Source organism: Agaricus bisporus, assembly GCF_000300575.1.
Source record: "Agaricus bisporus var. bisporus H97 unplaced genomic scaffold AGABI2scaffold_4, whole genome shotgun sequence".
Taxonomy (NCBI): domain Eukaryota; kingdom Fungi; phylum Basidiomycota; class Agaricomycetes; order Agaricales; family Agaricaceae; genus Agaricus; species Agaricus bisporus.
The window spans coordinates 1,933,666-1,960,146 of record NW_006267367.1 but is presented as its reverse complement, the minus strand read 5'-3'; the positions used below and the strand labels follow the sequence as shown (position 1 = coordinate 1,960,146).

Below are 26,481 nucleotides of genomic sequence, written 5' to 3'. Positions count from 1 at the left end.
TGAATTGCTTAAATGTCTTCCTAAGAATCGTTTAAGGTGGCTGGAGTATTGTATACGTAAACCGTATTAATGACGTCCTCACGGGGGTGTCGGCCCAGAAAATGCCCATTATGACGTGGGTACTCAGGTTTCGCGCTCACGGAGGTAGGGTCGCCGGCTTGTTCCTCGAGGTCAATCAGATCTATTTCGGGTAAATGAGGGGCAAATGGCGCAAACCAACTCGACCTGGATTGTATGACCATCATTGACCCGCGTGGAGCCATTCCGGTTCGCCAATGAGACTGATGGATTCTTTTTTTACCGATCACGATTTCTGATCCTTATATGCTTAACAATGAGCGGGCGACAGTGGTTGGGCGCTGAGAAATATACTGGTTGGTCATCGAGTCAAGCTGGTTCACTGATGTATTTCTGAAATTTGAAATCGTCTCGTAGAATGTATGAGCATTGAATTTTGATAAACAAGTATATGGTTGAGAAAAAGTTAGGCTGAATCTGTCAGAACAAACCGCGTAAGCTTGCATCATCCATCTCTTTTAGGGCATCTCGGGCATCCCTCGCAGGTCTAGATATTATAGGCTTGTCGCTCGCAGCGCTTTCGAGGGCTTTTTGAGCAACGCTTCGTAACATCCCTAACTTCTGGAATAGATTCAATGAGCCATCGGGAATTTCGAAATCTTCGTCGGGCCTGAGAACAGCCCGCATTACATGGGATGTCAGCACTGAGGGCTGTGTTCCACTTGACAAGTAGGTCCTGTGGAGCAGACGAGTTAATCTTACCACGGTTGATGAATGGCTTTCACATACGTGACAATGTTCCGGACAAGTTCAGGTTGATCTGAGAGTGCTACAACCAGGAGACCGACTGCGTGACAGTAGTGCTCTATGATTGGGTATTCGGTAAACAGGAAAGTCATCATCATCGCATACTCACCGTCGTGTGGTGCTTTGAAGCTATCGGAGACGATTTCGATACAGGCCTCGCGAGCCTTTTCTCCTAAGTTTTGTGATGCGCTCTGAACCACTTTTGCCAATGCGAGCATAAGGCTACTTGAAATAGCATCGTCGTTGGCTTTTATACTAGCAATCAGCTCTGTCACCACGGGGTCCACGCGAGGCTGATGTTTCATAAGAACTCCAAGTGCATGAGCGGCACGGTTGCGGACACCGTTGGTGGCTGTATCACTCGCACTTTTTACAAAGGTACGCTGTAGCTGGGGGAAGAAAGGCTTGACAAATGTGGGTATACGATTCAACATAGACGTAAGAGCGGAGAGGATAGCGATCTTGACGCCTGGCGGATAGTTTGTCGCTTGCGTCGCAACCCTGATAAGAGGCCCAGTAAATGATACAACGTATGGCTTGATGGCGCTCTCTTCCGTTCTTTCCACCAAATCACCAATCGCATAAGCAGCTTGTTCCCGTTGTTCGTTACTACCGGTTGTAAGGCCTGCAATGATGATAGGAACTGTTGGAGCCACACCCTTTGGGAGGCTGAACCCAGCAACAGCGCTTCCTGGTACTCCCGTAGATTCGATGCTTCTACGCAAGGGGACAACCAAGGATTCCAATTCATCCTTAGGGAGAGATTTCACGAAGACATTCAAAGAGGCTACAGCCGCCGTATGCACCGAGACTACAGGGTCCTCCATCAGAGAAACCAGCTGCCGCACCCAGTCAACACGGTACAATGAAGAATCGAGTTCCGAAACTTCACAGAATGTAGCAAATAAGCTACATGCGCTAGCTCTTCTTGGCGGTTGGTCGCTCTTAGCCCTGATTTTTCCGATTTTTCTCATTAATGGGGTTGTGTACAGATAGGCGGGTAACGCACCAGCCAATGAGTGTCATCATGAGCGTATTCAATCCTTCAGCATCATTGATGGAAGCAAGGAGCGCTTGGATAGTTTCGTCTAGAGCCGCCAATAGCTCTTCGTCTTTGTCCTCTTCAAGGACACGAACGACCGCATTCAGAAGTACAGTGAGACGACGACTCAAAGCGTTCCCAGCAACTGTAACGAGTGACGCCAAGGCACGAGCATTGAAGACTGACATTGGAATAGCCGTGAGTGTTGGTATGAGCACTGGAAATACCGTTGCCGCACGGACCTGAGAGGAATTAAGAGGGGGAAAAAGAAACAGTAGTAGGAAACTCACGGCCATGACTTCGCGAAGTGCCTGCAGTGCAGTGCCTGAACTTTTTCCGGGCTGACGAAGAGCTTCAAGTAGGGTCGGAATGGTTTGATCGATAGCTCTGCCGCCGATATGTTCTTGCAATACATCAAAAGCTTGTGCTGCGGCAGAACGAACATTGGCTTCATCATCTACCAACGCGGCACGAACTATGGCGATGATACTGTCCTCATGTCCTTCTCTTTGACCATCCGTTGTACTCCTCCTGTTGATCACGACATATTAGTTGTCTGTATTTCTTAGAAGTGGACCATGACCTACATGACTTCCGTCAGTGTGAGGCAGACACCTTCTCTCGTCCGGGCATCAGATGATGACGCCTTTTCACTGAGAAGCAACACAACTTCGGCTATAACTCTTTCTCCAAACTTGCGAGATATATCTGCAACTGTTCTCCCAGCGGTCTATCAAGTCCAGTTCATCAGCACCAGTGAATTTGACTATACAAGAACTATACCTCTTGTTGTTCTGATTGGTCTTCACATATCTGGTATATTATTTGGTTGATGAGTTCGGGGAGGATCTCGCGCACTAGAAGACATAAGCCTCAATCAGAAAATATATACTATGACTGCTTACCTGTTTTCGGTGTATTGTGCACGAGAGCCTTCCAGATATGCATAGATGATTGACGAACCACTAGAACACCATCCTGACGAACAAGATAGAGAGCGGCTAGAATTTGATCGCGGCGCTTAGAGCCCAGAACTTCAACTAAAGCACGACGTGAAGATTCAGCTACTGTAGCCTCTGCTTCCTCTTCTTCATCTCCGTCCGAGGTCTTTCCAGAAATCCCAGAAACCTTGAACAAAAGTTCTCCTACCAGAGTGACTGATGATTGCTGGGCGTAGGTAAGCAATTGATCACGATTAATCTGCAAGCGGAACATACCCTGATACGCCATCCTGGGTCAAACATGTTCCGTTCAAGTTCAGGTAGGAGCAAATCAATTGCCTTAGTGGAGTAATTGGTAACAACCATTCGACCGGCGCGCATTGCCGCCTCTCGAACATATTCTTCTGTATCCGCAAGACCGCTGAGAATAGGAGAGATGATTTTTGGAAGGTGCGGCTGGAAACGGTTGCCAAAGGTTGCGGGAAGGTAAACCAGTAATGACATGAATCCTTCGCGAACGGAGGATCTGGGCGATCGAGCGTTGACAATGACATCAGGCAATAAACCCTCCATACGCTCCATACCAAGGCCCGCAAGTACCTCACTGAGACCTTGAGCTGCCCCCTGTCGGTCAACTCCGGATGTGTCTGCCTTGAGGGTGCGCAGGAGACCAGGCACGAGGTCCGGGAAATGTACCTCACCAAGTCGTTCTACGAGTGTTCCAAGTGTCTTCGCCGCAGTAGCACGTGCTTCAGGAACGGGATCGACAAGAACTCGATGGACGAGAGGTAGGAGATTATCTAAGTAAGGGACGAAGTCCTTCGAAGCAGTAAGCGAGGCTAGGTTTCCAACGATCTGTGCGGCCTTTTTCTTGGTGTCCGCACCCCGTTCTTTGAGACCTCTTTCAATGATAGGAATCACCTAGAGTATTGGTATGAGCGTAGATAAAGGAAGCGAATTTCACAATACTTGCCAAAGCCAAAGACGAATGATCGATATAGTGTACGAAAGACATCTTCAACAAAGACCCGAGAGCATTCGGCGTCTTACCAGGATCGACCAACGCTTTAAGGAGAACAGGAACAAGAGACTGTATTTCGGGGTTACTGATAACTTCACCAAACTGTTTCAAGCTCTTATTCGCGGCTGTCTTAACTTGAGCATGCGAGTCCATCAGCACACCCGTAAGGCGAGGGATGACAATGGGAAGTGAGAGCGTAAGTTGTCTAGGCGAGCAGTATGCCATCATGCCTAATACCTCAATACAACCCTTTTTCGTTCGCCACTGTTTGTCGGTCAATCCGTCCAGCAGGGTTGGTAAAATAAGCTTCAGCCCGTAACCAGATAGGCCACCCATGATTATCCGAGTAGCATCCTGTGTGGCTTCACGAACGTCACCCGTGGAATCGCCAAAACCGGAAAGCAAAATGGGGAGAACCAAGGGTAGATAAGGTTCAAAAAGTCGCCCAAGAGCAACCGAGAGTGTCTCGAAGGCGAACATAACGCCCTGGCGACATTCATATCTCTTCTTCTCCTCAGCCGCAGCCTGGAGTTTACGAATGACATCGAATTCCTTCATGCCCGCAATTCCAGTTCCGCGAATGACACCGGCCAACCCATATGCAGCTCCTCGACGAATAGCATATTTCGGTGCATTAAAAAGTTGATCGAAGAGAAGATCGATAAGAGAAGGAAGTTTGGGGCGCATGAGGCGCACAAGTGGGGATAGACAATCAGAGACAGCAATCTGCACCTGTTCTGCAGGAGTGGACAGAGCCTCGACCAAACGATCAACAATAGAGGGGATCCTATCATCTGAAGAATCCAGATGGCGCGCGACACGACCGAATAAAATCACAACAGCCTCTTTGATCTGATCATCTGCCTCCGTTGCAGGGGTCTTCTTGGCGAGATGGGACTCAAACAACGAGATGAGGGCGGCAAGGCGCTTAGGCCCATGAAGATCAATGGTATGTGTTCCTGCATTGAGCATCCCTTTGCGGACATCAGCAACTCTGTCACCAAGAGCCTGATCGTTGATGAGAAACTGGAAGAATGGTTCTAGGAGACCGTCGATAAATGACGGTGCAAGAAACTCGAAGGTGTTAGCAACTGCCTGCCTTGCTTGCCAGGGATCCGGTCGATCTACAGTGTGCGCCATCACCATTCCCTGAGTTCTTATGAGTTCGTAGTACATAAACTTTTTAGAGCAATACATACATATTGATCGTACTCAGGTAGCAGTAGCTTGGCCTAGAAAAAGAAACTAAGAGCGCGAGCAGAAACACAGAATTGAAAGCGAACCTTTTCACGATAGTAGTCTTGTAGAACCGAAACAGTCATTTCTACAGTTGACTGCCATTGTTCCACACTCTCCCCGATAGCTGCAGCAACACTAAGACGGACATATTCATTATCATGACCTTTGACAGCACGTGAATATTCAAGATTAGAACAAGTTGCTTGAGGATGAACACACCAAGGTACGGGATCAACTCATCCAAATACGTTTCCGGTACATCCAAACCGTTGTCTTCCCAAACATGGCGCGCAAGTCTTGCGTTCTGCTCGTCATCATCATGGCAAACAATCCATAGCTCGGGAGCCCAATCCAGGTCTGTGAGATCAAAAGGCTGAATTATACCTTAGTTTAGGGTTAGGGTTTAATCATTGGAACTATCCTTCTCACCTGAATGGCTTGCAGGCAGGCGTTCCTGACGTGTGATTCTTGCATCAACATACCCTTCAGTAAAACATATATCTCTTCGCGTACTGCAGTTGGCGAAATGGCCTCTCCGAGATCGATCAACGTAGAAGACGCATTCTTGCTCAACTTGGGTTGATGACGAATGATATGAACAAGTTGCTGCATGGTAAGTTTGCGAGGAAATGCAGCATCAGTGACTGTAATCTTGGTCAGTGAGGCAGCTTTGGGCAAACTTCGAAAAATTACTCACATTCACCACAATGGAACTTGATGAAATCTAACGTCAGCGCAACCTGTTCTAGAGGTTCATCCTCTTCCTCCATGGCAATTCCACCCTGCTGTATGATCTGCTCTAAAAGAGGGAAAACGTAGGAGAAAGTTGAGGCATCGAATGGAGCCTGCTCTGCTAGGGATCTCAGGCGGTATAGTACACGGACGATCAAGTCTAAACATTCAGTTAGCGTGGAGGTGAAGGCATAGAAAAGCACAGATTACTGTGTAAAGATTCAGCCATCAGCTCCTCCGGTATTGAATCTATCTTCAAACTCCTCAAGGTTGCAATTCCAAGCCATTTTCGGAACGTATCCAATCTCCCGGAACAACACCTCGCTAATTCCTACATGGTCAACGCCCTTATCAGCAACACATGACCACGAGCAATATACGAAACTTACTAGATAAATATTGAACGCCTCCTGGCCTACCAACGCTTTTCCATTCTTCAAAACACCATCAAGCATTAACTTCGTAAGTGGTGCGATATAGGGAGGAAACTCCTCAACGCTAGCGTCAACTACACTTTTCACCAACGCGAGTCCTCGGTCAACTTGTGCTTTGATTCCTATGACCCTCTCCCTCACTCCTCTTTCCTTCTCCAATTGGGTCGCAATAAGCGCTTGTTGTTGCTTTGTCAACGTTGGTGCATTGCCTTTTTTATTCGCCAACGATTTTCGAACTTCCTCGTCCCATTTTGCCAATTGCGCACCTTTTCCTTTCACAACCTTAGGAGTATCTTGGTTAGAGGCGAGGACTAACGCGAAGATCAGTGGAGATTAGGAAGGTATGAAGGTGAGTCCTACCATCAACAAATGCTTCGCCCTCAGGTGTTTGCCATACCCCATAGTCAAAGTCTGTTAATGAGTTGAGGAGTGAAGACTCCAGATCGAGCGCAATTTGATCTACAATGCGCGGGAGTATTGCACTAGGAGCGATAAACGTCAAGGTAGTCACTGCATGGTAAGCCGCTTCTGCGAAACCGAACTAAACGGCAGGCTTACTTAAGCGAGAAGAAAACATTGAACGGGTAACTCAACTCACCTTTGCCTCCACCGTTGTTGATTCCAAGACCAATTTCAGCAACTTATCAACGTGCTTCTCAATCAACGCTTTTGGATCGATGTTTGCCTTTTGACATATGTCAATCCAGGTTTGCCTCAACGGCCCAGCTACCCGAAGATCATCAGCCCAAAGCGTAGGCGGAATCGAGTTACCACTAACAGACAAACTCATGGTGCCCGACAACAATCAACTCGGTAACCAGCTCCTCTTTGAGTTCCATGTCAACGTCGCCGTCGTACGTATTAGAACTCAGTAGAACCGACGCTAAACGCGAGTGTTTTTTCAAAGCTGGCGCATCTTCTCCCGTCGTCGTTTTGGTCGATGATGCGCGACACAAGGAAGCGACTACAGATTCACGAATGAGCGTTGTCGTCAAATGAGGATCCCAAACTGCTGCTTCAGAAATCATCTTGTTCGTGGCTTGACGCGTATCTTTACGTGTGCTTTCCACGGCGAGATGCAACAAAGCCGAGCCAAAATTTATCCTATGTACACTCGTTAGTATCGTTGCATTACTCAACATTTTCACGAAACCCACCGCAGGACTTCATTCTTTACAAGCTCCTTCTTGAAGTACCTCAACGATACTTTCAAAGCGCGCAATAACCACATCTCGTCGACTTCCTCCGTTGCTTTTTGATATACCTTCTCCCAGAGCAGGAATGAGGGCTTGACGGTACTCGTAGCGATAGCTCCAATAACCGCATTTTTAGAGATAACATCGTCTGTTGGGCTGATAAGGAAAATAATGCTACACAACAAGGATGCGACTTACCGAATCGACCGAGATGATGTAGTGGACCAAGCAGTACAGCAACCGCGATATAGCCCTCCAACGGTCCAGCAGGATTGTTCAGTACATTACCCGAAACGTTCTTTAGTGACGTTTCGAAAGCAGATAATAGAACTTTCATAAACACTACTGCCTTCTCATCTTCCAATGAAACACTATTCTCTTCATAAAAGATGTCTCCAGCAAGCGCGACAAAAGCTCGTCTCACGGCGGGCTTAGCGCTATTCATGTCTTTAACGATCAACGGCGTAACATCCTTGAGTTTGTCGGTATCAAATTTGAGAAGGAAAGTGATATGAGGTCCAAGAGATGTAGCAAGTTTGGCTGTAGCAACCTCGTTTTGTTCTTTGGCTAATAAAGGAATTGCAGCCTCGACGAGAGTAGATGAGACTTCCGTTCCAGGTTGCAAGAATGCGAGCATGGAATACAACGCGATCCGATTTTCCGGTCCTGTCGATTTTCCACTTTTGGGTAGGGCGAGCAAATTATTAACCGCAATGACACCATGCGTAGAAGTTGACCCCTGCATTATTTTGAAGAGCCCAATAGCGGATATACGAACGGCGGCATTACTTGATTTTGAGCAGCTAATAATCTGTGTTAGAATGCGGTGGAATGTGGATTCATCGAGAAGATGGCGGTAGTATTGGAAAAAAGAAGTGAGCGTTGGAAGGGCATATTCAGGGGAGCGCAGGAGTGCCTTTTCCATAGCGGGAAGGTAATTGGAAACAAGAGAGTCGGGTGTGATATACGTGGCGATGAAATCTTCGAACGATGTCTGGCCAAGTAGCAAAAATTAGAATTAATAGACCTGCATATACATGAATTGCCACGTACCAAGATATGTGGGGGGGTTACTGCTCGTGACATGAGAATCATTGATGTGTATATGTTGGAAATTTCGGTCTGCAGACATGCGTCAATACATTTCCAGTGATAATCAGCTGGACATACCTGAAGCTGCTCGGGCAGACGCTCTTCAGGACTTGTGGGCACATGTTTCTGCCTCACAAGGACCGCGGTCGCAACACCAATCAGTGTGAGAAACCGACTGGGATTCTGCGACGTAGGGGCTTTCACGAGCTCGAGTAATGTAGATATCACTACCGGAGTCGTGGACCCTGACTGTGTCTTTCGTCAGCTTTTCCGTTAAGGATATAAGGCAGAGATGCTCACGGATCGCAAAGCACGCCTCGTGCGTACCAGACTCCCTCTTTTGAGCGTATCTTTTGACTTGGATGATTCAAGCACCATATCTAATAAGAGAGCCAACGAGCCAACAAGCGCTTTAAATGCCGGACTAGTCGGAAAGTTTTCGTTCCACTTGACACAGACGGTATATATCCCACAAGCCCAATTGAGAAGAACGAACAAATCCGCTGGCGCATATGAACTAATTCCTGTTCAGATCAATGCCAAGATGACATTCATAGAATAAAAACTCACTCTGCGGAGTTCCTCTTTGCGTATCTACCCACTTCATTAGAAAGCCATCCGATGATTTGCTCGGACACGCCGAGTTTGATCTCTCGTTGTTCGTCTTGAGAGATTAGCTCCATTCCGACTGATTCGACTGCTGCTTGAGATTTATCGTCCCCATATCGCGGATATGTGAGCATCAAAAATTGGAAAACGTCCATGATTTGAGAAAGGCTCAGATCTGGGCTATTGATATACAAAATAGTCCTCAAAGACAAGGAGACAAGGATGCGCACCTACAGACCTGACGATTCCCAGAATGTCCTCCTGCAGAAACGCGATTCTGCCCTTGACTTTTTCAACCAACAATTTCGTCCTGGCATGCTCCACCGACGCATTCCAGTCCTGCAACACGCGTTCTTTCGCCCATACATTCTCTACTCCATATACACCTTCATTTTCATCCATGATCGCAGCAGTACTACTCTGCGCAGCCCACGATGTGATATCAAAGGACGTTAACGAGGCTCCGGTAGAACCCGCTTTGGCCTCTTGTTTTTTGAGTTTTGCAAAGGTAGGTTTCCTGGATGATGGCAGGTTTGCTCTAGGCAAGTGTTTTTGTGGATTTTCGCGCTTGTGGACGCCGTTCGCGGAAGTTGAGTTTGGTGACTTGCAGACACGGTGATGGAGATTTCGATCGTGGGATAATTTCGGAGCCGGTTCTGATGACATGTACTTAGCAGAGCCAAATCGGAAAGTCCATACATACTTAATAGAGAACCATGAATCTAACGTATAAAAGTTTAGATGGCTTATGATTTGGAGGAAAGCCGATTTAGTTGTTGATGAAGCGAGCCAGACTCTGATGTGAGAAAAATGACATATAAATTCAACGAGCAGCGAGTGGCAAACATAGACCTGACTATTAAATTATGAAATGGTTGATAAAATAAGTACACAAGTAGGAATGAGCGTCGATCTAGAATTCAGATCAAAAAGTTCATAAGGAGTGCGTAGATACCCAACTGGCCTAGTAGAAAGCACCAGAAAATCATGACGGTTCCGTAACAAGCTAAAAATAGAAAGGGCGGCAAGAAGATGTTGTTAAAGAAAAACGGTGAAAGAGTTTCAACGAATGAATAAATCAGCGAATAGAATGAAGATTAGACCCGTATTGGAGGAAGTAATGCAAGGGGATGAATTGGAAAAAAAGCTTGTGTCGAAAAAATCCCGGGAACATGCAGATTTGGTTAGTCTTGTCTTGAGGCGTTTCGTGTCGAAATTTTTTGGGAGCTAGGGGGCCGATAGGTGACGTACGGACCGATGATCGACTCCTGGCGATAGGCCGGCGGTGGATGTGGTAAAAGCCCTTCCGCTGAGGCGAGGTCACTATCCCGAGCATCGTATCCTAACCTAATCATCCGCGACGCGGCCGATTCTTGTTCTTTATACTCCATAACGGCTGATTTTCTCGTCCCTGTGTTGCTTTCGAAGTTTGTAGTAGAGCATGTAGGTGAAGAATAAATGTCTGAGACACCTGAAGGAGTGAAGGGCTCGCTCGGGTCCGTAAAATCCCATGCGCCATCTGGCCTGCGAATGGCTAGTCGCAGTCTTTCTCCTGGAGGACCTTCAGTAGATATAAACCAGATATAGTCTTAGTAGAGGTATGTCGGCAGGTACTGTTGGAATACTACGCACGAAAATGACTCGGGAATTCAGCTACAGGTGCACCAAATGGTACAATCTTTCCCGCCAGATATTCCTTATTCAGCACAGCTGTTCCACGGAATGGGCCAGAGACCAGTTCCGCGTCACCTTGTTGTCGCTTTCGTATCTTGATAAATACGAGGACGACTGCCAAAACGAATCCAACGACTCCAAAGACTACGCCGAGAATCAATCCCAGCCGATCTGGAAGTGAGTCTGACATAGAAAAAATAGCGGCAGCAGTTGAAGATGTAATACTCGATGTCTTGAAAAACCAGAGGTAAATGATGAATAACTGTCCCGAACGAAAGTTCACTTTAGATCGTTCAGAGACAGAGGGAGGATTGAGTGACACAAGCAATAATATGGCTCACCCGCCGTTAGCGCACACTGGCTTTAAGTCAACCAAGTCTCAACGAAGCCGCCCCGCAGGTAGACGAAATAATGCCGACTTTGTAAAGAATGAATGGAGCGGTGTCCGCACAGAGCCTGGGGTGGCTAGAAATAAAGAAATAGAAGAAGACGAAAACACTGATGATGGAACACCGACTGAACTGAAATGCGCATCAGCGGCCGGGCTCTATACCTTACCGGGGACAGTACCAATCGTTGTTCGGATTGACGACAACTGCCACTGTGTCATAGAAGTGCTTGGCTGTTGGACTCCTTCTCAAGGATTTCTCTAAAGGAACAAGTATTCGAAACTAGAACCGTGGCTGAAGTTGATGATGATGTCGAAAGATGGCAAGCGGTCAAACCCAGTCAAAACTACTTTGAGTAAATCTGAAATCTGAAGATATCTATGGGCGGATTTAAGGGACCGACTGGCTCATTTGAGGTTATTTAGATTTCTGACGATGTTTCAAGTTATTTTGTTATATTTCGTGTATTCTCAGCATCGCCGCGGTCACGTTGTGGTCGTGCACGCACAGTACACAATGCGTTGGCACTTAGTTGATTTGGTTGATCGCTGACTTGGGGTTTTGATCCCTTGGTCGGTCTTCCTCCTGCCAATCCCCTCTCCTTCCTACCTCGACTCTCTACCACAGACATGGCGCACGGTCCAATGCACCACGGCAAAAAACAAGGAAAGAAACCAAAAGTGGCATACATATGCGGCTGTTGCTACTGCCGTTTCAGCCTCAAGCCTGTCTCTTATCCTACTTACAAGCGACATCGGGCTAAGCTGGCTGCTACGCAACAGGCTCGTGGGCAACTCGAGCCTTCTTTTCCCGCAAATACATCCTCCCAACAAACTCTGCAGATCGGCCACCACTATGAACGTGATTTTAACCTCGATTCCGACCACAACCTTGGTCATGGCTCTAGTGACGTTTCCCCTCTTTTGCACCACGAGGAGAATACACAGATGGTAAGAGTTCATTTATCGCTACTCATCTCTTATGTTCAAGCCCAATAACGTGCAGGATCTGCATCTCAGCGACCAATCGACCCATATTCAAGGCGTTTCCGGAATGCCCTCTGACCCAGCAGGGGGCTTATTTCCGCCTGAAGCTGGTTCTCTTGGTTGGGAGGCTTTGGGTGATGTGGGAGGTGTCAGTGACGCAGGAGGTGGTGACAACGGTGATGAAATGCTCCATGACGATAGGCTCAATTCCACCGTAATCATTACCCGTGTTGATAAACACCTTACCGACCAATTTATCAAAGAATTAGAGAATGCCTCTCTCGAACGATCCTCCATGTCAGAAGCCGATGTTGCGCAACTCCGGCACCCACCACAACAACAGGTTGACATAGAGTCTGACGTTGGACTCAAATATTCATTAAAATTTTACATCGACACGCTCGGAGCTTCAGACGAGACATACAAGAATGTCGTCAATACATCCCGTGAAATGCATCAACTAATGGGCAATGATGTGGAGTTTCTATCCCATGCTGTTGTCAAGAATCGCGCTAGAAGTCTGGCTCGCATTTCGACAGTTGTCCACCACATGTGTCCCCAAGGCTGTACAGCGTATACCGGCCCACTCTCTGAGCTTGAAGACTGTCCAACCTGTTTGACTTCCCGCTGGGATCCTCTGAAGCTACAGCAAGGGACGAAAACGGCCGCTCAAAGCTTTACTACTATCACTTTAGGAGGCCAGCTTCAAAACCTGTACTCCACTCCGCAAGGTGCTCGAAACATGCGCTATCGCCGAGAGAAAACTCTCGAAAGGCTTCGAAACGACAACTGCGCCCCCTCTTCATTCCACGACTTCACAGACGGTTCCGATTATCTCAAACAATGCCAGAATAACAAAATAACGGATAACGACATCCTCCTGATGATTTCACTCGATGGGGCCCAGCTATATGAGCATCGCGACTCAGATTGTTGGATGTACATATGGGTAGTCTTAGAACTCTCGCCTGACCAAAGATACAAGAAAACCCACGTCCTTCCAGGTGGAATCATTCCCGGTCCAAATAAGCCCAAAAATGTCGATTCTTTCCTGTTTCCAAGTTTATATCACCTCGCAGCGCTACAGAAAGAAGGACTCAGGATCTGGGACGCTTCTACTGGCTCTATCTTTACAAGTATTCCTAAAGTTTATTTGGGAACCGCGGATGCACCTGGCATGGTCTACTTTTCTGGTCTGGTAGGTCATAGCGGTGCTCACGGATGCCGAAACTATTGTGACCTACCTTGGCGCCATAAACCAAAGACATCCCACTACTACCCTGTTCTTCAGCTTCCTCACGACTACAGTTCAATGCAGAGCCAACCATTTGACGATTTGGACTTAAGCAAGCTATCCCCCTTCTTTGAACAAGCTAAATATGACTCGGACCTCCTTCGTGTTATACAAGCAACCAATAACTTCGAAGATATTCGTAAAGAGACTGGTATATCCAAAGCCAGCCTTTTCAGCGGTCTCGAAATGCCGCTGGGTGTTCCTGGTTCTTTTCCCCTGGATACTATGCACCTCCTCGCCCTTAACATTCCGGAGCTCTTGATAGGACTTTGGCGGGGTACCTTTCGCTGCGACAAAAAAGCAGGAGACGATACCAGTTTGTGGGACTGGGCTGTTCTCAAAGATACTAAAGATGACAAAGTATGGACCGCACATGGAAGGAGGGTGGCGGAGCTGTCAAAATATCTTCCTTCATCTTATGATCGACCTCCTCGTAATCCGGCAGAAAAATTGAATAGTGGCTACAAGGCCTCTGAATTCATTGTCTATCTTTATGGTTATCTTCCGGCCCTTCTCGAAGACTTATTACCCCCTGCCTATCTCCAAAATTTCTATTACCTTGTTCGTGGAGTAAGACTTGTTTCACAGCGGGGCCCGAGTTTTCAAGATTTAGAAGAAGCGCATGGATGCTTCATTTCCTTTCTAAATGGGTTTGAAACCCTCTATGTTCAGCGAAAGGTCAGCCGCATGCACTTTGCGCGCCAGTGTCTTCATACGCTCTGGCACCTCGCCCCAGAGACTAGAAGGCTTGGCCCACCCGGAATTTATGCCCAGTGGACAATGGAACGTCTTATTGGGCTGCTGGGACAAGATCTCCGACTCCATTCCAACCCTTATGCTAATTTACGAGAAATTGCAATACAGCGATGCACTGTGAATTCCCTTTATGCTCGTTATCCTACAATGGATCCAACAAAGTCAACTCTCCCTCATACTGCACGCCCTCTTGAGAATAATTATTTTCTCCTCCATCCGCATGAGGTTTCCCCTTTCCGAATGCAAAATGTTCTAGAGACGGAGACGTTCATCAAGTATCTCCGGCACCACAACTTAGATCCTAGTGGCGTTGTTTGCACTCGCCATGCCCGTCTTCGTCTTCCTAATGGGCAGACTGCTCGAACAGCCTGGAAAGAGGATCAGCGTGCCGAATCTCGCACCAACCGCATGGTAAAGGTTAGTGAGCTACATCCCTCTACTAAACCAAATAAAAAGTCAACTCTTCGCAGCTGAAGGTGCCACGGCAGCAATTCCCTCTGTTTGGTGAGGTGCTGTATTTCCTTCAAATCCGATCTAACGAAGTCGTCCGTACTTGTGCTATGATCTCTCTTACGTCTTCTCCTTGTCTTGAGACATTGAAGAAGACATTCAATGTGATATGGGTTGTAACCTTCACTCGGTACCGGCAGGTTGTTCTCTTTGATTACAATGATATTATTGCCGTCGTTGCATTGTTGCCTTTCCATGATGATTCTGAATTTTTTATTTTAGAAGAGATGCAGCTTGAAGTTTCGCCTGGGATAGATGCAGACAATGACATACAGGATCCATAGAATAATACTGTTTTTAGTTTAATCTTGAAGTTCTCATAATACACAGGTGCTCGAACGTACGCCAGGTTTCTATGTGAGATACTGTAGACTTCGGGATGATAAGTGGACATGTGACGTGATAATCGATGAGCTCGATTCCATGAATCCCCTCCCTACAACCACCGTCCACGGATACGAGGCGCAGCTTTCAACGCACCCAATGGACTCGCTCCACATTCTCGGAACTCGGGAGACGCAACGTCAAAGAGCGGGCTGAGACCTTCCTCTCTCACATGGTCTCTCACACGGTCTCCCTCACCACATCAGCACCCATGCCGCAGCCGCCTACTCCTGTCCCTCTACTGTGCAGTTGGTCTATGGCATCACCCTGCCTAACCAACCTAGCAGCCCGAGTGGACAGCTGGAGCGCTGTTGTATTGTGGTCTCTCAATGCCACCGACAAATACCACGATGCTCAATGCCTGGAAGTAGACATGAGCGAGAGAATGACCTATTCTAATGGGAAACCGTACGCCCTGTTTTACTATTCTTTAATACCTCAACCCATGCTGACCAGTTTGTAAGATACTTGCACGAAACGCATGCCACAGTTGCCTACTCCGGTCTCTCTACTGTGCAGTTGGTCTATGGCATCACCCTGCCTAACCAACCTAGCAGCCCGAGTGAACGGCGGGGGTGCTGTTGTATCGTGGTCTTCCAATGCCACCAATTACCATGACGCTCAACCTCATTCGAAAGTATGCTTCTCCGGGTACTGGTGCGCCTTCCAGCACGGTGCTGATACCGACAATATTGTTAGGCTGGCAAGCTGCCATCTATACATTGGGTCCATATCTTCAGCGAGGGATATTGTTTCACTGCACGAGTATGCTCGCTGACTGAACAGTAATTCCTGTTCCCTTTTACTGGAAGAACTTCTGTAGTAGTCGACAGTCGTACTTCCGGTGTCAACCTTACCAGGCGCTAGTACTCACAAGGTAAGGATTTTCACTGATGTGTATCACTTGTTCCTAAAATCCTGTTGTAGGCCATTACTACCGCCGTGCAGCACTGACTTTCGTCGACGAGTTCACAAAGGGAAATCTCGGCTCGATAACTCAAAAATTGCTCTGATGAAAGCCTTCAATACATGAACAGACATTTCGAAGTGGAAGAGCTGATGGGAGACTCTCGAACGGCGAGTCATCGAGGCACGAACCATCCCTACCGGTGTTGGCAAGAAGTTAGTTGTTATTTCGGAACGTAGGCATTGGCTCTACTAACCTAGTGAGTATTGTCGTTATCAACCAAATCATCCCCCTCATGACGATTGCAGCCCAGTCCTTGAAGCCCTCGTTCCCCGTACCATCTGTTGGCAGCTACAATGGAACAGAAAGAACACGCGTACATCTCTTCGATTGTTCAGTTACCCTGTCCAACTATTAAAGTGTTGTGACTTCCTTCTGTGCTGGTGAGACGAAAAATTTCTTCTATTTTCATGCGCCAAACCAACCTGTCCCCAGCAACTCACCCGCATAGGCTATAGCAAAGAAACAGCGTTCGAGTTCAAATTTTTCCTTGCGCACGCCACCATCAGCCCAGCTGCAAGCTCGAGCTGCACACAGACGGACAAGGTCTCTTACGGCCAGAATCATTCTTATCGATGACATCCTCGCCGATAGCTCAATCACCGGCACTGAAAATGCCGCCAAGTCTAGTTCAAGGTCCACATTGTAGAAATTTTCCTTTTGAGCCCAAGTCCCCTCGGCAAGCTTCTGAGTCATCTCCCCATCCTGAGGCAAACAATAAACTTGTCTAATTAAATGCTCTTCACGCATAATAAGAGGCTTGTTCGGACAATCGGTCCTGAAGAAACCGAGGTAGCCAGCTGGGCCATTGTACTTGTCCGTCTCGTTTGTAGGGGCTACGTGCACAGCCATGCCCACTCTTTCCCTCTCAACACTCCGTGCCCGCTTCGTCCCTCCTACCACCACCCCACACCCGTCATGCACCCATCCAATCAACCCTTGATTTCCATCTCGCCTCAATCACCTACGCTGGTACCGACTCAACCGGCCCACCCGACATGCCACCATAGTACACACACTTAGAGGATGCCATTGACATGGTTGGAACACGTATGGATACGTGCCTGTGGTTTGAGCGATATAGACATGAGTGGGAGAATAGCCTGTTTGAATGGAAAACCGTACGCTCCTTTTTCCTATGATTTTATATCCCGATCTACGCTGATTTGTTTACAAGATACCTGGCGCCAAACATATAGAACATAAAAGAGGTGTCAAAATGTACGAACGAGCTTCCGGTGACAAAACTCTCCTTTCGGACCTACAGCCGCCGTAGGTGCTCAAAGTGTGCATCACACGTCTGCTTGCACCTCTTCCTCAGTGATGATCCGAGGGATCATGACAGTGTATTCCCCGGCATCGATAACACCCATGCGACAGTCTCTGGTTTTATGCCAGATATGGATACCTCAGCCGATTTGTCTCCATCTGCGCTACCTTTCAAGCCTTGGAAGATTTACCCAAAGCCTCCATTCCTAACATGGCATCCACACAGCGAGGAGGCCCTCAATTCCAGCAAAGATGAGCTGAGCCCCCCAGTCCCTCCGGCTCGTCCGTCGGATCAGGCCTACCTTCCCCACCTACAACCAACTCGACAGGCAGGAGCAGCACTGGCAATCCCGCCACCATCGCCCGCCGTCGGCCCATGTCCACCAGCGCAACTACACCGAGCCCGGGAAGCAGCCGGAGCAGCAGCCGACTTTCCGCCGACGACGACGAGCAGACAATGCGCTTTAGGATCGCAGGCACCGCCGCCAACGAGTTCATCCTCCAACGAGCTCGCAGTCTTCAACAGCGCAATCACATTGTGAGTAGGGCGACGGTCAGAGCTAGCTGCGGTGCATATGGGCGCAGCACAGACACACTATTCACAGTGACGAGGTTGAGAACCTTGAAAGGCGCAAACGGGAGTGAAGAGCTGAGAATCCCAAGAATTCCTCTTGACTCCTGCTTGCCGTTGTGTCTGTTGCCTCGTGGAGGTGCTGAGGCCATCCGGAAAGAGTCGAACAGGCCGGAGAGCATGAAAGGATCATCCGAAGTGAGCGATTGATTAAACTGAATGTCTCATTCCATTGATATAATTACAGCAAAGTCGTGAATTATGCCACAAGGCGCATCGTCTACTTCGAGGCGTAGGCGTTCCTTTTCTCAGTCTAATCAGAATGGAACGTGTTCGATAATGTTCAAGCATCTTCTACGTCGATTTGCAAGGGATATATACTTACAGCCGTCAAAGGGTCCCCGCCTCAGCCAACATTTTCCATGATCTGCTTCCTAGTGGCAGTTTTTCGCAAACGACTTGACATTGCAGCACGAATCTAGTCCTATCGTAATTGAATGTCATGATTGCTATGCTCGCTTCCACATTCTTGCGTTCCACCTTGAACGTTATCCAAGCTGGTGTTATGTCTTCCTTTGGTTTCGGTCAAGTTGGTGGAACAGCCCTTGTTGTACATCCTCGCTACCTCTTTGGTGCTCTCGAACTGAATTTCTATGAGCAATACAAGGAAAGAAACCGCACTCGTGCACTCCAGTCCTACAAGGCCATGAGTGACATGATGGTCAAAAACTCGCTCGTGAAGATCAAGGAATACCCACCATTCACACCCGAAAACGAACAAGAAGTACTCATGAACTCGATGGCGCGTGTCACTTGTGATCCCAAGACTGGCGAATATTATTTCAAGGGCAAGCTTCCTAGAGAGGCGCCCCTCAATCTATCATCTCAAACTTGTATCTGACGTCATGACCGCTCCCTCTGCTGCTATGAACAGCAATATCATTGGCGTTGGTGTTGACCGGTGATAATTTCCCCAATCTTTACAAGTCGTACCATCTCATTCGTGTTTGCAGAGCTTATCACATCTGTTTCCTCGCACAATCCCACATTTGTTGCTCCCAACTTCACTGAGGCGGAAACAGCTTACTGTCGCGCTCAACCTTCGCCTGCATCCTCATTCGCAGCTCTCTGGGTTGGAAAGGAAGCTGTCTTCAAATCCCTTGACGTCGAGTCGGCAGGAGCTGCAGCTGTTCTGAAAGATATTGAGATTCTCAACGATGATACCGGTGTTCCCTCTGTTCATCTCCACAGTGAGGCCCAAGTCAAAGCGCAGGAGCGGGGAGTTGCCAACGTAGTAATTCCTTTGAGTCATTCTGAGGTTAGTCGTGCCCACGAAGTCCTTTTTTGCGTTTATCCTAACTTGGATATCTAGACTATCACCATTGGCTTTGCGCAAGCCTCATATGAGAAAGTCAAAGTCAGCACCTTTATCTTTCTTTGGTGCGCCAACCTTGCCTCAATTCAGGAAGACCAAAGGAGGATCTTACATCCTCTCAGCGCTGGACATTTCTCTGCCTCATTCTGTGTAGGCTACGCTCAGGGGAATGTCACGTGCCATCATATGTCACGTTCTGCCCATCCCAACTTCCTCCGTACTCCGCATCCGCACTGTTTGAATCTCTTTCATTGTCTCAGTGCCCGTGCCTCGGTCGCCCACTCCTGTTCCTCTACCTGTGTGGCTGTCTATGGCGTCACCCCTGCCTAACCGCCTAACAGCCTGAGTGGACAGTTGGGGCACTGAACTATCTATGGTGACCAGCAATGCCTTTGAACTAGTGGCGCGTATCCCGTCCTTGCAGAGGTCAAGAGGAACTTGGGAAGATAAGGAGACGCCTCTCGCCAGAAGCTCAGTCTCGAAATGATCATTCTGTCCTGCATACTATGTTACGAAAGGCTAGAGCTCCGTACAGTCAGAAAGAAGAATAGAGGCGAAATCGGAGCTAGTTTATACAGCCTGCTGGAGAAATCATCAATCCGGATCTTGTTGAGCTAGTCCCGGTTTTGCGGTAGCAGCAACAGCCGCCGATTTGCTGTTGAAAAGGTTCCTTGGCCTCCGAAGTGAGTCATTCTGTTGAGCTAGCCGCTTTTCCATAGTAACTATTTTCAATAGTAACTCTTTTCAAGACATCCCTATGATCCTTCCGAAAGGTCCAATAGCTGCTGATATCCCAGTAGTTGAAAGCATTACTTACGTTTTCAGGGCATCTTGAATTTTATTTTCCATTTTTATAATCACCGTCTTATGGAATACTTCCTAATCGAGGAAGATGGGCCGTCATGATTCCATTTTCTGCTCAATTACAGTTCATTCTTGCAAGAATGGAACAAGGCCGGCTCCGTTGACTTTTTGAGTAAGTTTGCTTTCTGAAAAGCATATATAAGGCCTGAGTTTCATTGTTTTTGCAGCTACTTTCGTCCTCTCCACTGTCGCTACTGCCTCTTCTTCACTGTCACTGCTGCTTTTCACCATCGTCGCTGCCTTCTCCTCACTTCGACACCCCGCTACTGTCTTTATTCACAATTTGTGACCCTGATGGAGCTGCCTGGTTTTGGGGGTGTTCATTCTCCATCATGCTCGCAAAACGATGAGCTTAGCACTCACAATGCTAGCCAGTCCGGGCTTCCTTCCGATCCTCCTGATTGGGAAGGTGCTCAACCTCGAGAGTCTCCACCAAGGTTTTCTACAGATACAACGCTGATTAAGGAGGAAAGAAGAGGAAGGAAGAGAAATAGAGATGCGGAAAGGAAGGAAAGAAAGAAAGGAAACAGGAAGGGTAAAGGTCGGGCAGCATCCCCAATCTCTCTCACTTCCTCAAGCCCCTCTCCCTCACGCTCTGTCTCATCCCTCGGATCTACTCCGTCATCCTCTCGATCTCGATCTCATTCACATTCCCGGTGCTCATCTCGTCGCTCCCGCTCCTACAAGCGCCATTCTACAGTACGTGTATTTTGTATCATTTTTCCTAAGGCTTTCTTCTCACTCATTCATTAGAAGAGGCGCCGCTCAAAGACCCCCGCTCATATGATATTTTGGAATCAGGTAGGCTTTCATAATCTCTATAAGCATGAGTCTTACTGTTTCTCAGGTCAAAGATAGCTCGAATGAGACGGTAGAAGCTCTTCGGAGAGTTCGGCCAGAGGTTCTCCGGATGCTGGGCAATGAGGGTTTCCTCAAATTGGACAACAAGCTAGCCAATCTTCGATTCAAGTATAATCAGTTAAAGAAGAAGTACCGTGGGCTACAGGAGAGGCTGGATAAGCAAACATAAGCCACTACTATCCTTATAGGTTTCTTGAGCTAATCACCTTGTTTCGACTTCTGAATCGTTAAAGACCCTTTGGCCAAACCAGCAGCGCGGTCACTCCTTCACACTGTGCCCCCTCCCCTCCCTCGATCCAATACCGCTCAATCCAATTGGAGAATGGTCAGCATTTGCTCATCATACTAACCGTGGAGCCAGCTGCCATCCGCCCTCCAGGCTATCAGGGCTTTTGGACTTATGATGAGTGGATGGCTACTAGGCCACCCGACAAGGCAAAACCAAAAAATAGCTCATTCTTTCTAAACCCCGACGGATCACCGCTTTCAGATTCCCAGTGCAGAGCTATTAGAAGGACGCTTCGAGATGTCCTGAATTTTCTGGGCAACAACATCGAGTTTCGTCTCCAGAGCAGCTGCAACGACAAGCGATTTCGAGACCATACAATCATCTCACTCGAATCAGCCCATCCCGTTTTAGCCCAGTGCGAAAAACACTGGAAAGTATCCCAGCTAATAGTAGAAAATTACAAATCGTGGCTGGAAAGCTTTTTTCCAGCCTTCGGAGTAGGAAAACTCAGCGCGTTGGATATCCCTAAGGTTCTTTCAGGAGCTTGGGGTCAAGGTAAGTTTGGTTCGTACTTGAGGTTGACACCTGAGCAAGTAGAGGTAAGAACAGACTAAACTATGTGAATTTGCGCTGATTAAAAACTTAGGAGTACCAACCAGCAAGCAATCCTAGCCTGACTCCCCCAACCCCAGCCCAACGTCAACGATCTAAGTACGCTTTGACACTGGCCGCTAGCCAGGTACGTGATATAAGTGCTTTCTTATAAGATTGGCTCTCAGTTGCCCAATTTGCGCAAAGTCTAGGAATATAGACAACCAGTGTGGGCCCCCAGCTCTCCCTCTCCTTCCCAGTCACCCTCTACCTGTTACGACCTTAAAGCGAATGCTCAGGTTGCAGCGAAGGCAAAGACTTGAGGGCGAGTAAGGGGAAAAGCAAGTTGGTAAAGCGTAGGGAAATACAGAGAGTATCTACGCTTACTTATACTAAGACTATCTACCCGAGGTAACTAACTATAGAACGGGCTGAGTAACCATGACCGAGGTAGATGAGTAATCAGTGAGAATGAAAGTATAAACTAGGAAGGAGGATGATCAATCATGAGAATAGAAGATTGATCATGAGAAGGAAAAGATATAACAGGTAACATGAAGGATCAATCAAGGGAACAATAAGAATGATCATGAGAAGGGGAAGACAAACAAGGTAACGTCAAAGAGAAAGTGACATGGGAATGAATGATGGGAGAAGCGTAGGTGGAGAAGAGTATATCCAGGGATATGGAAATGAGTAAGCATGATGACGTCCCTCCTATAGGTTGGTAAATTCATAACATTACCCCCTGTTCAGATTTCGTGTCCACACGAAATAAGATAGACTTGACGAGGATAAGAACGGTCAATCATTTCATCGTCAACGATTCGAGTACAGTGAACTCCACAAGTTCGTTCAACAACTCCGTAGCCCATTTTTCCAAGATAAAGTTTGGAAAGAGTTTTGACGTGTGGAAACTCCCATTTGTGTGCAATTGATAAGATGTCGACCCAGTCGAGGTTGGAAAAGAAAGAATAATCGCCATATCGCGTATTATAGAATACACGGAGAAATTTTTGAAAATCATGAGAGTCTACATCTTGGATGATGTAGGGATCGTTTGCTGTATAGTGTTTGGATAAAGGATGGTGAGGTTCGTTGTGGCCGGTGAGTTTTTGTTGCCAATAGATAGATTCGCGAGTGAAGAAGTAGGAATGGACGTGGAATTTGGTTCCATCGTCGGTCAAGAATACAATGTCGGCTCCACGGATAAAGATGTCTTTTGAAACCGGAGTAAAAGATTCGGTAATGGCTTGCATATTGTGGTCGATGAAGGGATGAAAGAGTTGGAGCATTTTTTGGTTGATTTTATAACTGTCCATCCGGAAGTTTTGCTCTATATTCGGAGAGTGCTTCTTCTGCATTTTCTAGGGATGAGCGTGGTATCCAAGAGTCGTCTTCGTTTCCATATCCTTTCCAGTGAACTAAAAATTGTATTCCTCGGCCTTTTCGTCTGTGTCCTCGGATTTCTTCAACTTCATATTCTTCTTCTTCATTGATAATGTCAGGTGGAGGTGGAGTGGGTTTCTTCTGACTGTCAAACTTGGGGTCTCGGACTTTCGTTAGGAGCGATGTGTGGAAGACGTCGTGTATCGCCCAGGTATCAGGTAACTTCAGTTTGTAAGATCGATCGCCTATTTGTTTCAAGATCTCGAAAGGTCCATATCGTTTGTGGTCTAGTTTCCGAGTCGGACGATTGGAATGAATGTTCGTCGTTTCTAACCAAACTTTATCTCCTTCGGCAAAGGGTTCTTTGTGGTGCTTGTTGTTCCCTCTTTCTCTCATCATCTCGTTGTTTGCTTCCATCGCAGCTTTAGCTTCTTCTCGCACGTTTTCTAATTCTTCAATCAAGGAGGTGGCGGTGGGATTCGTCGTTTCAACCGTGATATTCCCTTTCCATGGGTGAAGTCCATAATTCAGGAAGAATGGGGTTTGTCCGGTGGCAGCGTGGGTTTTGTCATTGTAATGGAATTCCGCCATGGGAAGCCATCTCGTCCAATCGTCTTGTCGATAATTGATGAATGCTCGAAGGTAGGTTTCAATTTCCTGATTCATCCACTCTGTTTGACCGTCTGTCTGTGGGTGATAGGCCGTAGAAAGGTTCCGTTCAATGCCTAGAGCTTTGCATAGGGATTCCATAAATTTCGATGCAAACTGTGGTCCTCTGTCGCTAATAATCCGTTTCGGAATTCCATGATGTCGCCAGACTTCTTCCTTATAGATTTCCGCAAGATCCATGGATGTGAGCGACGTGGTGGTGGGAACAAGGTGGATCATTTTGGAGAATCTGTCAACAATAACAATAATAGCATCCTTCTCCTTTGACTTCGGTAATGGTCCGATCATGTCTATAGATATTTCTTCCCAAGGTTTGTCGGGGATGGGTAATGGATTAAGCGGGATGTGATCGGGTCGTCGGATGGTTTTGTTCTTCTGGCACATGTCGCATCCTCTAACATATCTTCTGATATCCGTTTTGATCGTTGGCCACCAAAAGGTCCGTTTAACTGATTCTAGCATTCGGTACATTCCAGGATGTCCGGCGTCGGGAGAATTATGATGATCGTGAAGAATGAAATCTCTGATCTTCTGATTATCCGGAACATAGATCCTTCCTTGTCGGTAAATGATTCCATTGTTCTCCCATACTTTTTCTGGCTGCTTCTTCATCTCTTCTATTACTCTGGTTTCTCGTCTTTCACATTTCCTAATCTTCTCTAGTAGGGTTTTATCGGCTATGATTTCGAATCTTCGATTGTGGAGTAAGGTGACGTCATAGATGGGAATGGATTCTTCAAGTCTTCGGATGAACATTTTCTCCTTGAACATTTCTACTCCTCGGTTGTCGTTAGATGTGTCAGGTTTGATTAGTCTTGACAGGATGTCTGCTTTGGTGTTCGTCTTCCCAGGAATGTGTCGTAGAAGGAAATCGTATTCCTGTAGCATTGTTAGAACTTTGCCAGAATGTCACGGCGTCACGCTGTCACATCTGTCACACTTTTTATTACATAATAATTTCCCTCTGCTGCTACAGTTCGACGGAGGCTAAACTATCGGCACACTGTTAAAATGGCACAAGCTACAGATCTACCTATCGAACTCATTGATCTTATCTTATCTTTTCTACCTCCGAACCACGCGGAGCAAGTACAATGGAGAAGGGCGGCGGCAGCTATAGGCAGAGAGGATAGGCCGGAAGGTTGGAACCTATCAGATCATCGGTGCAGGCGGTGTGGAAGGGTATGCTTAGCAATGTGGGACTATGAGGAACAGAAAGCGTGGGTGATACAGAGATGGGGATATTGGGGGCCGCGACAATGGGCAATAGCCGGATTCTTTGTGCTATGCCCCTGTGATGCGCTGATAGGTAACTACTTTGGGACATATTGGTTTGTGTGAGTAGATTACCGGTTTAGGAGTTGTTTGTGCTTGTGGACACTTTTATGGTTTGTTTGGTGCTGTTGACGTTTTTATGATCAATTTACCTTTGTTTACTTACTTCTTACTCCACTCTTCTTTTCTCATGTCAAATGTATAATTAGTCTATTTTCTCATACGTACTTCTTTTCACATGTCAGTATATAAATAAGTCACCTAGGGTAGTTGGTCTGTGCGCCGTAGTCTAGGTATATAAAGTAGGTAGAAACTTGTAGAAGACTCCGTCGAGTTCTCTTAGGTTCACGCCTAATATTACTTTTGTCACTATACTCTTTAGTTCTTGAGTTTAGGTGTGACCTGTGACATCTCAGTCACAGTCGCCCTAACAGTAGAACTCGACTACTCCGGGGATCGCACAGCACAGTGCCCTCCCCATCCTTTACTCTCTTATCGCCCTCTACTCTCTGCGCGCCATCGCGGCCGCCACACACATAGCCGGTCCCTAGGCTTAAGGGGTGATCGGGTACAGTCACAACGTACCCCGTTGAGACTAAGGCGTGTCACGTGCCTTAGTTAAACACGAGACGTTCACCACGTGAGGTGCTTTTTATATACTTGTATTTTCTTCCCGTATCAACCTTGTGCTGCGGCTGCATTGTCAGCTGGTACACGCAGAGGAGTGAGAGACCCACCTTAGGTGACTCTCTAGATTAGCGTGGGAATCCGTTCCCGTACATACCTCTCATCTTAGTCTATCCCTTCGGTCAAGCGACCATTCTTGAATACAAAACCTTTTCTCTCTTCGTGTACACATCCAAGTGAAGCAGGCTATTGGCTTCATTGGATTGGTGGATACGCATCAGGTGACAGGAAAAGACCTCCCTCACCTTCTTCAAAATTTCTCATCGACTACCGCCCGGAACATTCCGAGTACCTTCCTCTGAATCTGAGGAAGAAGAAGAATCCACCTCGGAATCCCAATCCGAGGAATCCAAACCAGAACAACGACAACCGTCCGTATCCCCCCTACCCCTATATCAACCACCTCCCCCCGAATACCACGAGCCAGACATGGCCAATCCCCAAGACATAATCAATCAGCTGAACGCTCAGCACACTCTCATCACCCAACTGCAGCAGCAACTCGCCCAGCTGCAGAACAACCCGCAACCGGGTCCACCAGCCCACAAGTCCACCAGGGGACGATGGAGAAACCCCATCGTCCAGTAGTAGCGCCACCATCGATGTGGCA

At 47.3% G+C, this 26,481-nt stretch overlaps 8 protein-coding genes across 8 annotated transcripts; 6 read left to right on the top strand and 2 right to left on the bottom strand.

The window, feature by feature from the left end:
• Window positions 1-426: 426 nt before the first annotated feature.
• On the bottom strand, window positions 427-9,575 carry AGABI2DRAFT_220516 (hypothetical protein). The gene is made up of 27 exons (XM_006460410.1): window positions 9,362-9,575; window positions 9,093-9,306; window positions 8,823-9,039; window positions 8,601-8,771; window positions 8,484-8,552; window positions 7,629-8,424; window positions 7,392-7,578; window positions 7,013-7,338; window positions 6,833-6,960; window positions 6,595-6,775; window positions 6,190-6,545; window positions 6,011-6,131; window positions 5,766-5,960; window positions 5,498-5,712; window positions 5,288-5,441; window positions 5,113-5,231; window positions 5,029-5,061; window positions 3,773-4,978; window positions 3,085-3,729; window positions 2,773-3,034; window positions 2,651-2,724; window positions 2,455-2,597; window positions 2,158-2,398; window positions 1,835-2,109; window positions 935-1,776; window positions 808-883; window positions 427-754 (listed from the first exon to the last, which is right to left on the bottom strand). Exons 1-27 carry the CDS (start codon window positions 9,531-9,533, stop codon window positions 499-501), a joined length of 7,674 nt encoding a protein of 2,557 aa, XP_006460473.1. The 5' UTR covers window positions 9,534-9,575; the 3' UTR covers window positions 427-498.
• Window positions 9,576-10,247: 672 nt separating this feature from the next.
• Window positions 10,248-11,309, top strand: AGABI2DRAFT_135659 (hypothetical protein). Its single transcript, XM_006460409.1, has 3 exons — window positions 10,248-10,692; window positions 10,764-11,067; window positions 11,147-11,309. The coding sequence occupies exon 2, from the start codon at window positions 10,768-10,770 to the stop codon at window positions 10,984-10,986; it is 219 nt and encodes a 72-aa protein (XP_006460472.1). The 5' UTR covers window positions 10,248-10,692; window positions 10,764-10,767; the 3' UTR covers window positions 10,987-11,067; window positions 11,147-11,309.
• Window positions 11,310-12,514: 1,205 nt separating this feature from the next.
• On the top strand, window positions 12,515-14,866 carry AGABI2DRAFT_220514 (hypothetical protein; the record flags this gene model as incomplete). The annotated part of the gene is made up of 2 exons (XM_006460408.1): window positions 12,515-14,647; window positions 14,701-14,866. Coding segments are annotated over exons 1-2 (2,181 nt in total), but the record flags the coding sequence as incomplete, so codon positions are not given.
• A 469-nt stretch (window positions 14,867-15,335) lies between these two features.
• AGABI2DRAFT_117417 (hypothetical protein) lies at window positions 15,336-18,005 on the top strand (the record flags this gene model as incomplete). Its single annotated transcript, XM_006460407.1, has 10 exons — window positions 15,336-15,532; window positions 15,589-15,626; window positions 15,682-15,761; window positions 15,824-15,889; window positions 15,951-16,001; window positions 16,925-17,063; window positions 17,115-17,212; window positions 17,269-17,363; window positions 17,413-17,898; window positions 17,966-18,005. The coding sequence occupies 10 exons, from the start codon at window positions 15,336-15,338 to the stop codon at window positions 18,003-18,005; spliced, it is 1,290 nt and encodes a 429-aa protein (XP_006460470.1).
• A 428-nt stretch (window positions 18,006-18,433) lies between these two features.
• AGABI2DRAFT_178019 (hypothetical protein) lies at window positions 18,434-19,636 on the top strand (the record flags this gene model as incomplete). The annotated part of the gene is made up of 4 exons (XM_006460406.1): window positions 18,434-18,737; window positions 18,945-19,249; window positions 19,304-19,371; window positions 19,567-19,636. 4 exons carry the CDS (start codon window positions 18,434-18,436, stop codon window positions 19,634-19,636), a joined length of 747 nt encoding a protein of 248 aa, XP_006460469.1.
• A 1,287-nt stretch (window positions 19,637-20,923) lies between these two features.
• On the top strand, window positions 20,924-21,252 carry AGABI2DRAFT_184919 (hypothetical protein). Its single transcript, XM_006460405.1, has 2 exons — window positions 20,924-20,971; window positions 21,018-21,252. Exons 1-2 carry the CDS (start codon window positions 20,954-20,956, stop codon window positions 21,198-21,200), a joined length of 201 nt encoding a protein of 66 aa, XP_006460468.1. The 5' UTR covers window positions 20,924-20,953; the 3' UTR covers window positions 21,201-21,252.
• A 554-nt stretch (window positions 21,253-21,806) lies between these two features.
• Window positions 21,807-22,174, top strand: AGABI2DRAFT_178018 (hypothetical protein; the record flags this gene model as incomplete). The annotated part of the gene is made up of 3 exons (XM_006460404.1): window positions 21,807-21,859; window positions 21,907-21,999; window positions 22,064-22,174. Coding segments are annotated over 3 exons (257 nt in total), but the record flags the coding sequence as incomplete, so codon positions are not given.
• Window positions 22,175-22,603: 429 nt separating this feature from the next.
• Window positions 22,604-23,110, bottom strand: AGABI2DRAFT_117415 (hypothetical protein; the record flags this gene model as incomplete). The annotated part of the gene is made up of 1 exon (XM_006460403.1): window positions 22,604-23,110. One exon carries the CDS (start codon window positions 23,108-23,110, stop codon window positions 22,604-22,606), a length of 507 nt encoding a protein of 168 aa, XP_006460466.1.
• Window positions 23,111-26,481: the final 3,371 nt, after the last annotated feature.

Bases quoted from the DNA above. Each gene is read 5' to 3' on its own strand.
- AGABI2DRAFT_135659 (XM_006460409.1), top strand. From the start codon at position 10,768: ATGACTCGGGAATTCAGCTACAGGTGCACCAAATGGTACAATCTTTCC.
- AGABI2DRAFT_220516 (XM_006460410.1), bottom strand. From the start codon at position 9,533: ATGGATGAAAATGAAGGTGTATATGGAGTAGAGAATGTATGGGCGAAA. The intron at 5,442-5,497 runs GTGAGAAGGATA...GGTATAATTCAG, and splicing joins CCTGCCTGCAAGCCATTCAG to CCTTTTGATCTCACAGACCT. The intron at 4,979-5,028 runs GTATGTATTGCT...ATAAGAACTCAG, and splicing joins TACCTGAGTACGATCAATAT to GGAATGGTGATGGCGCACAC.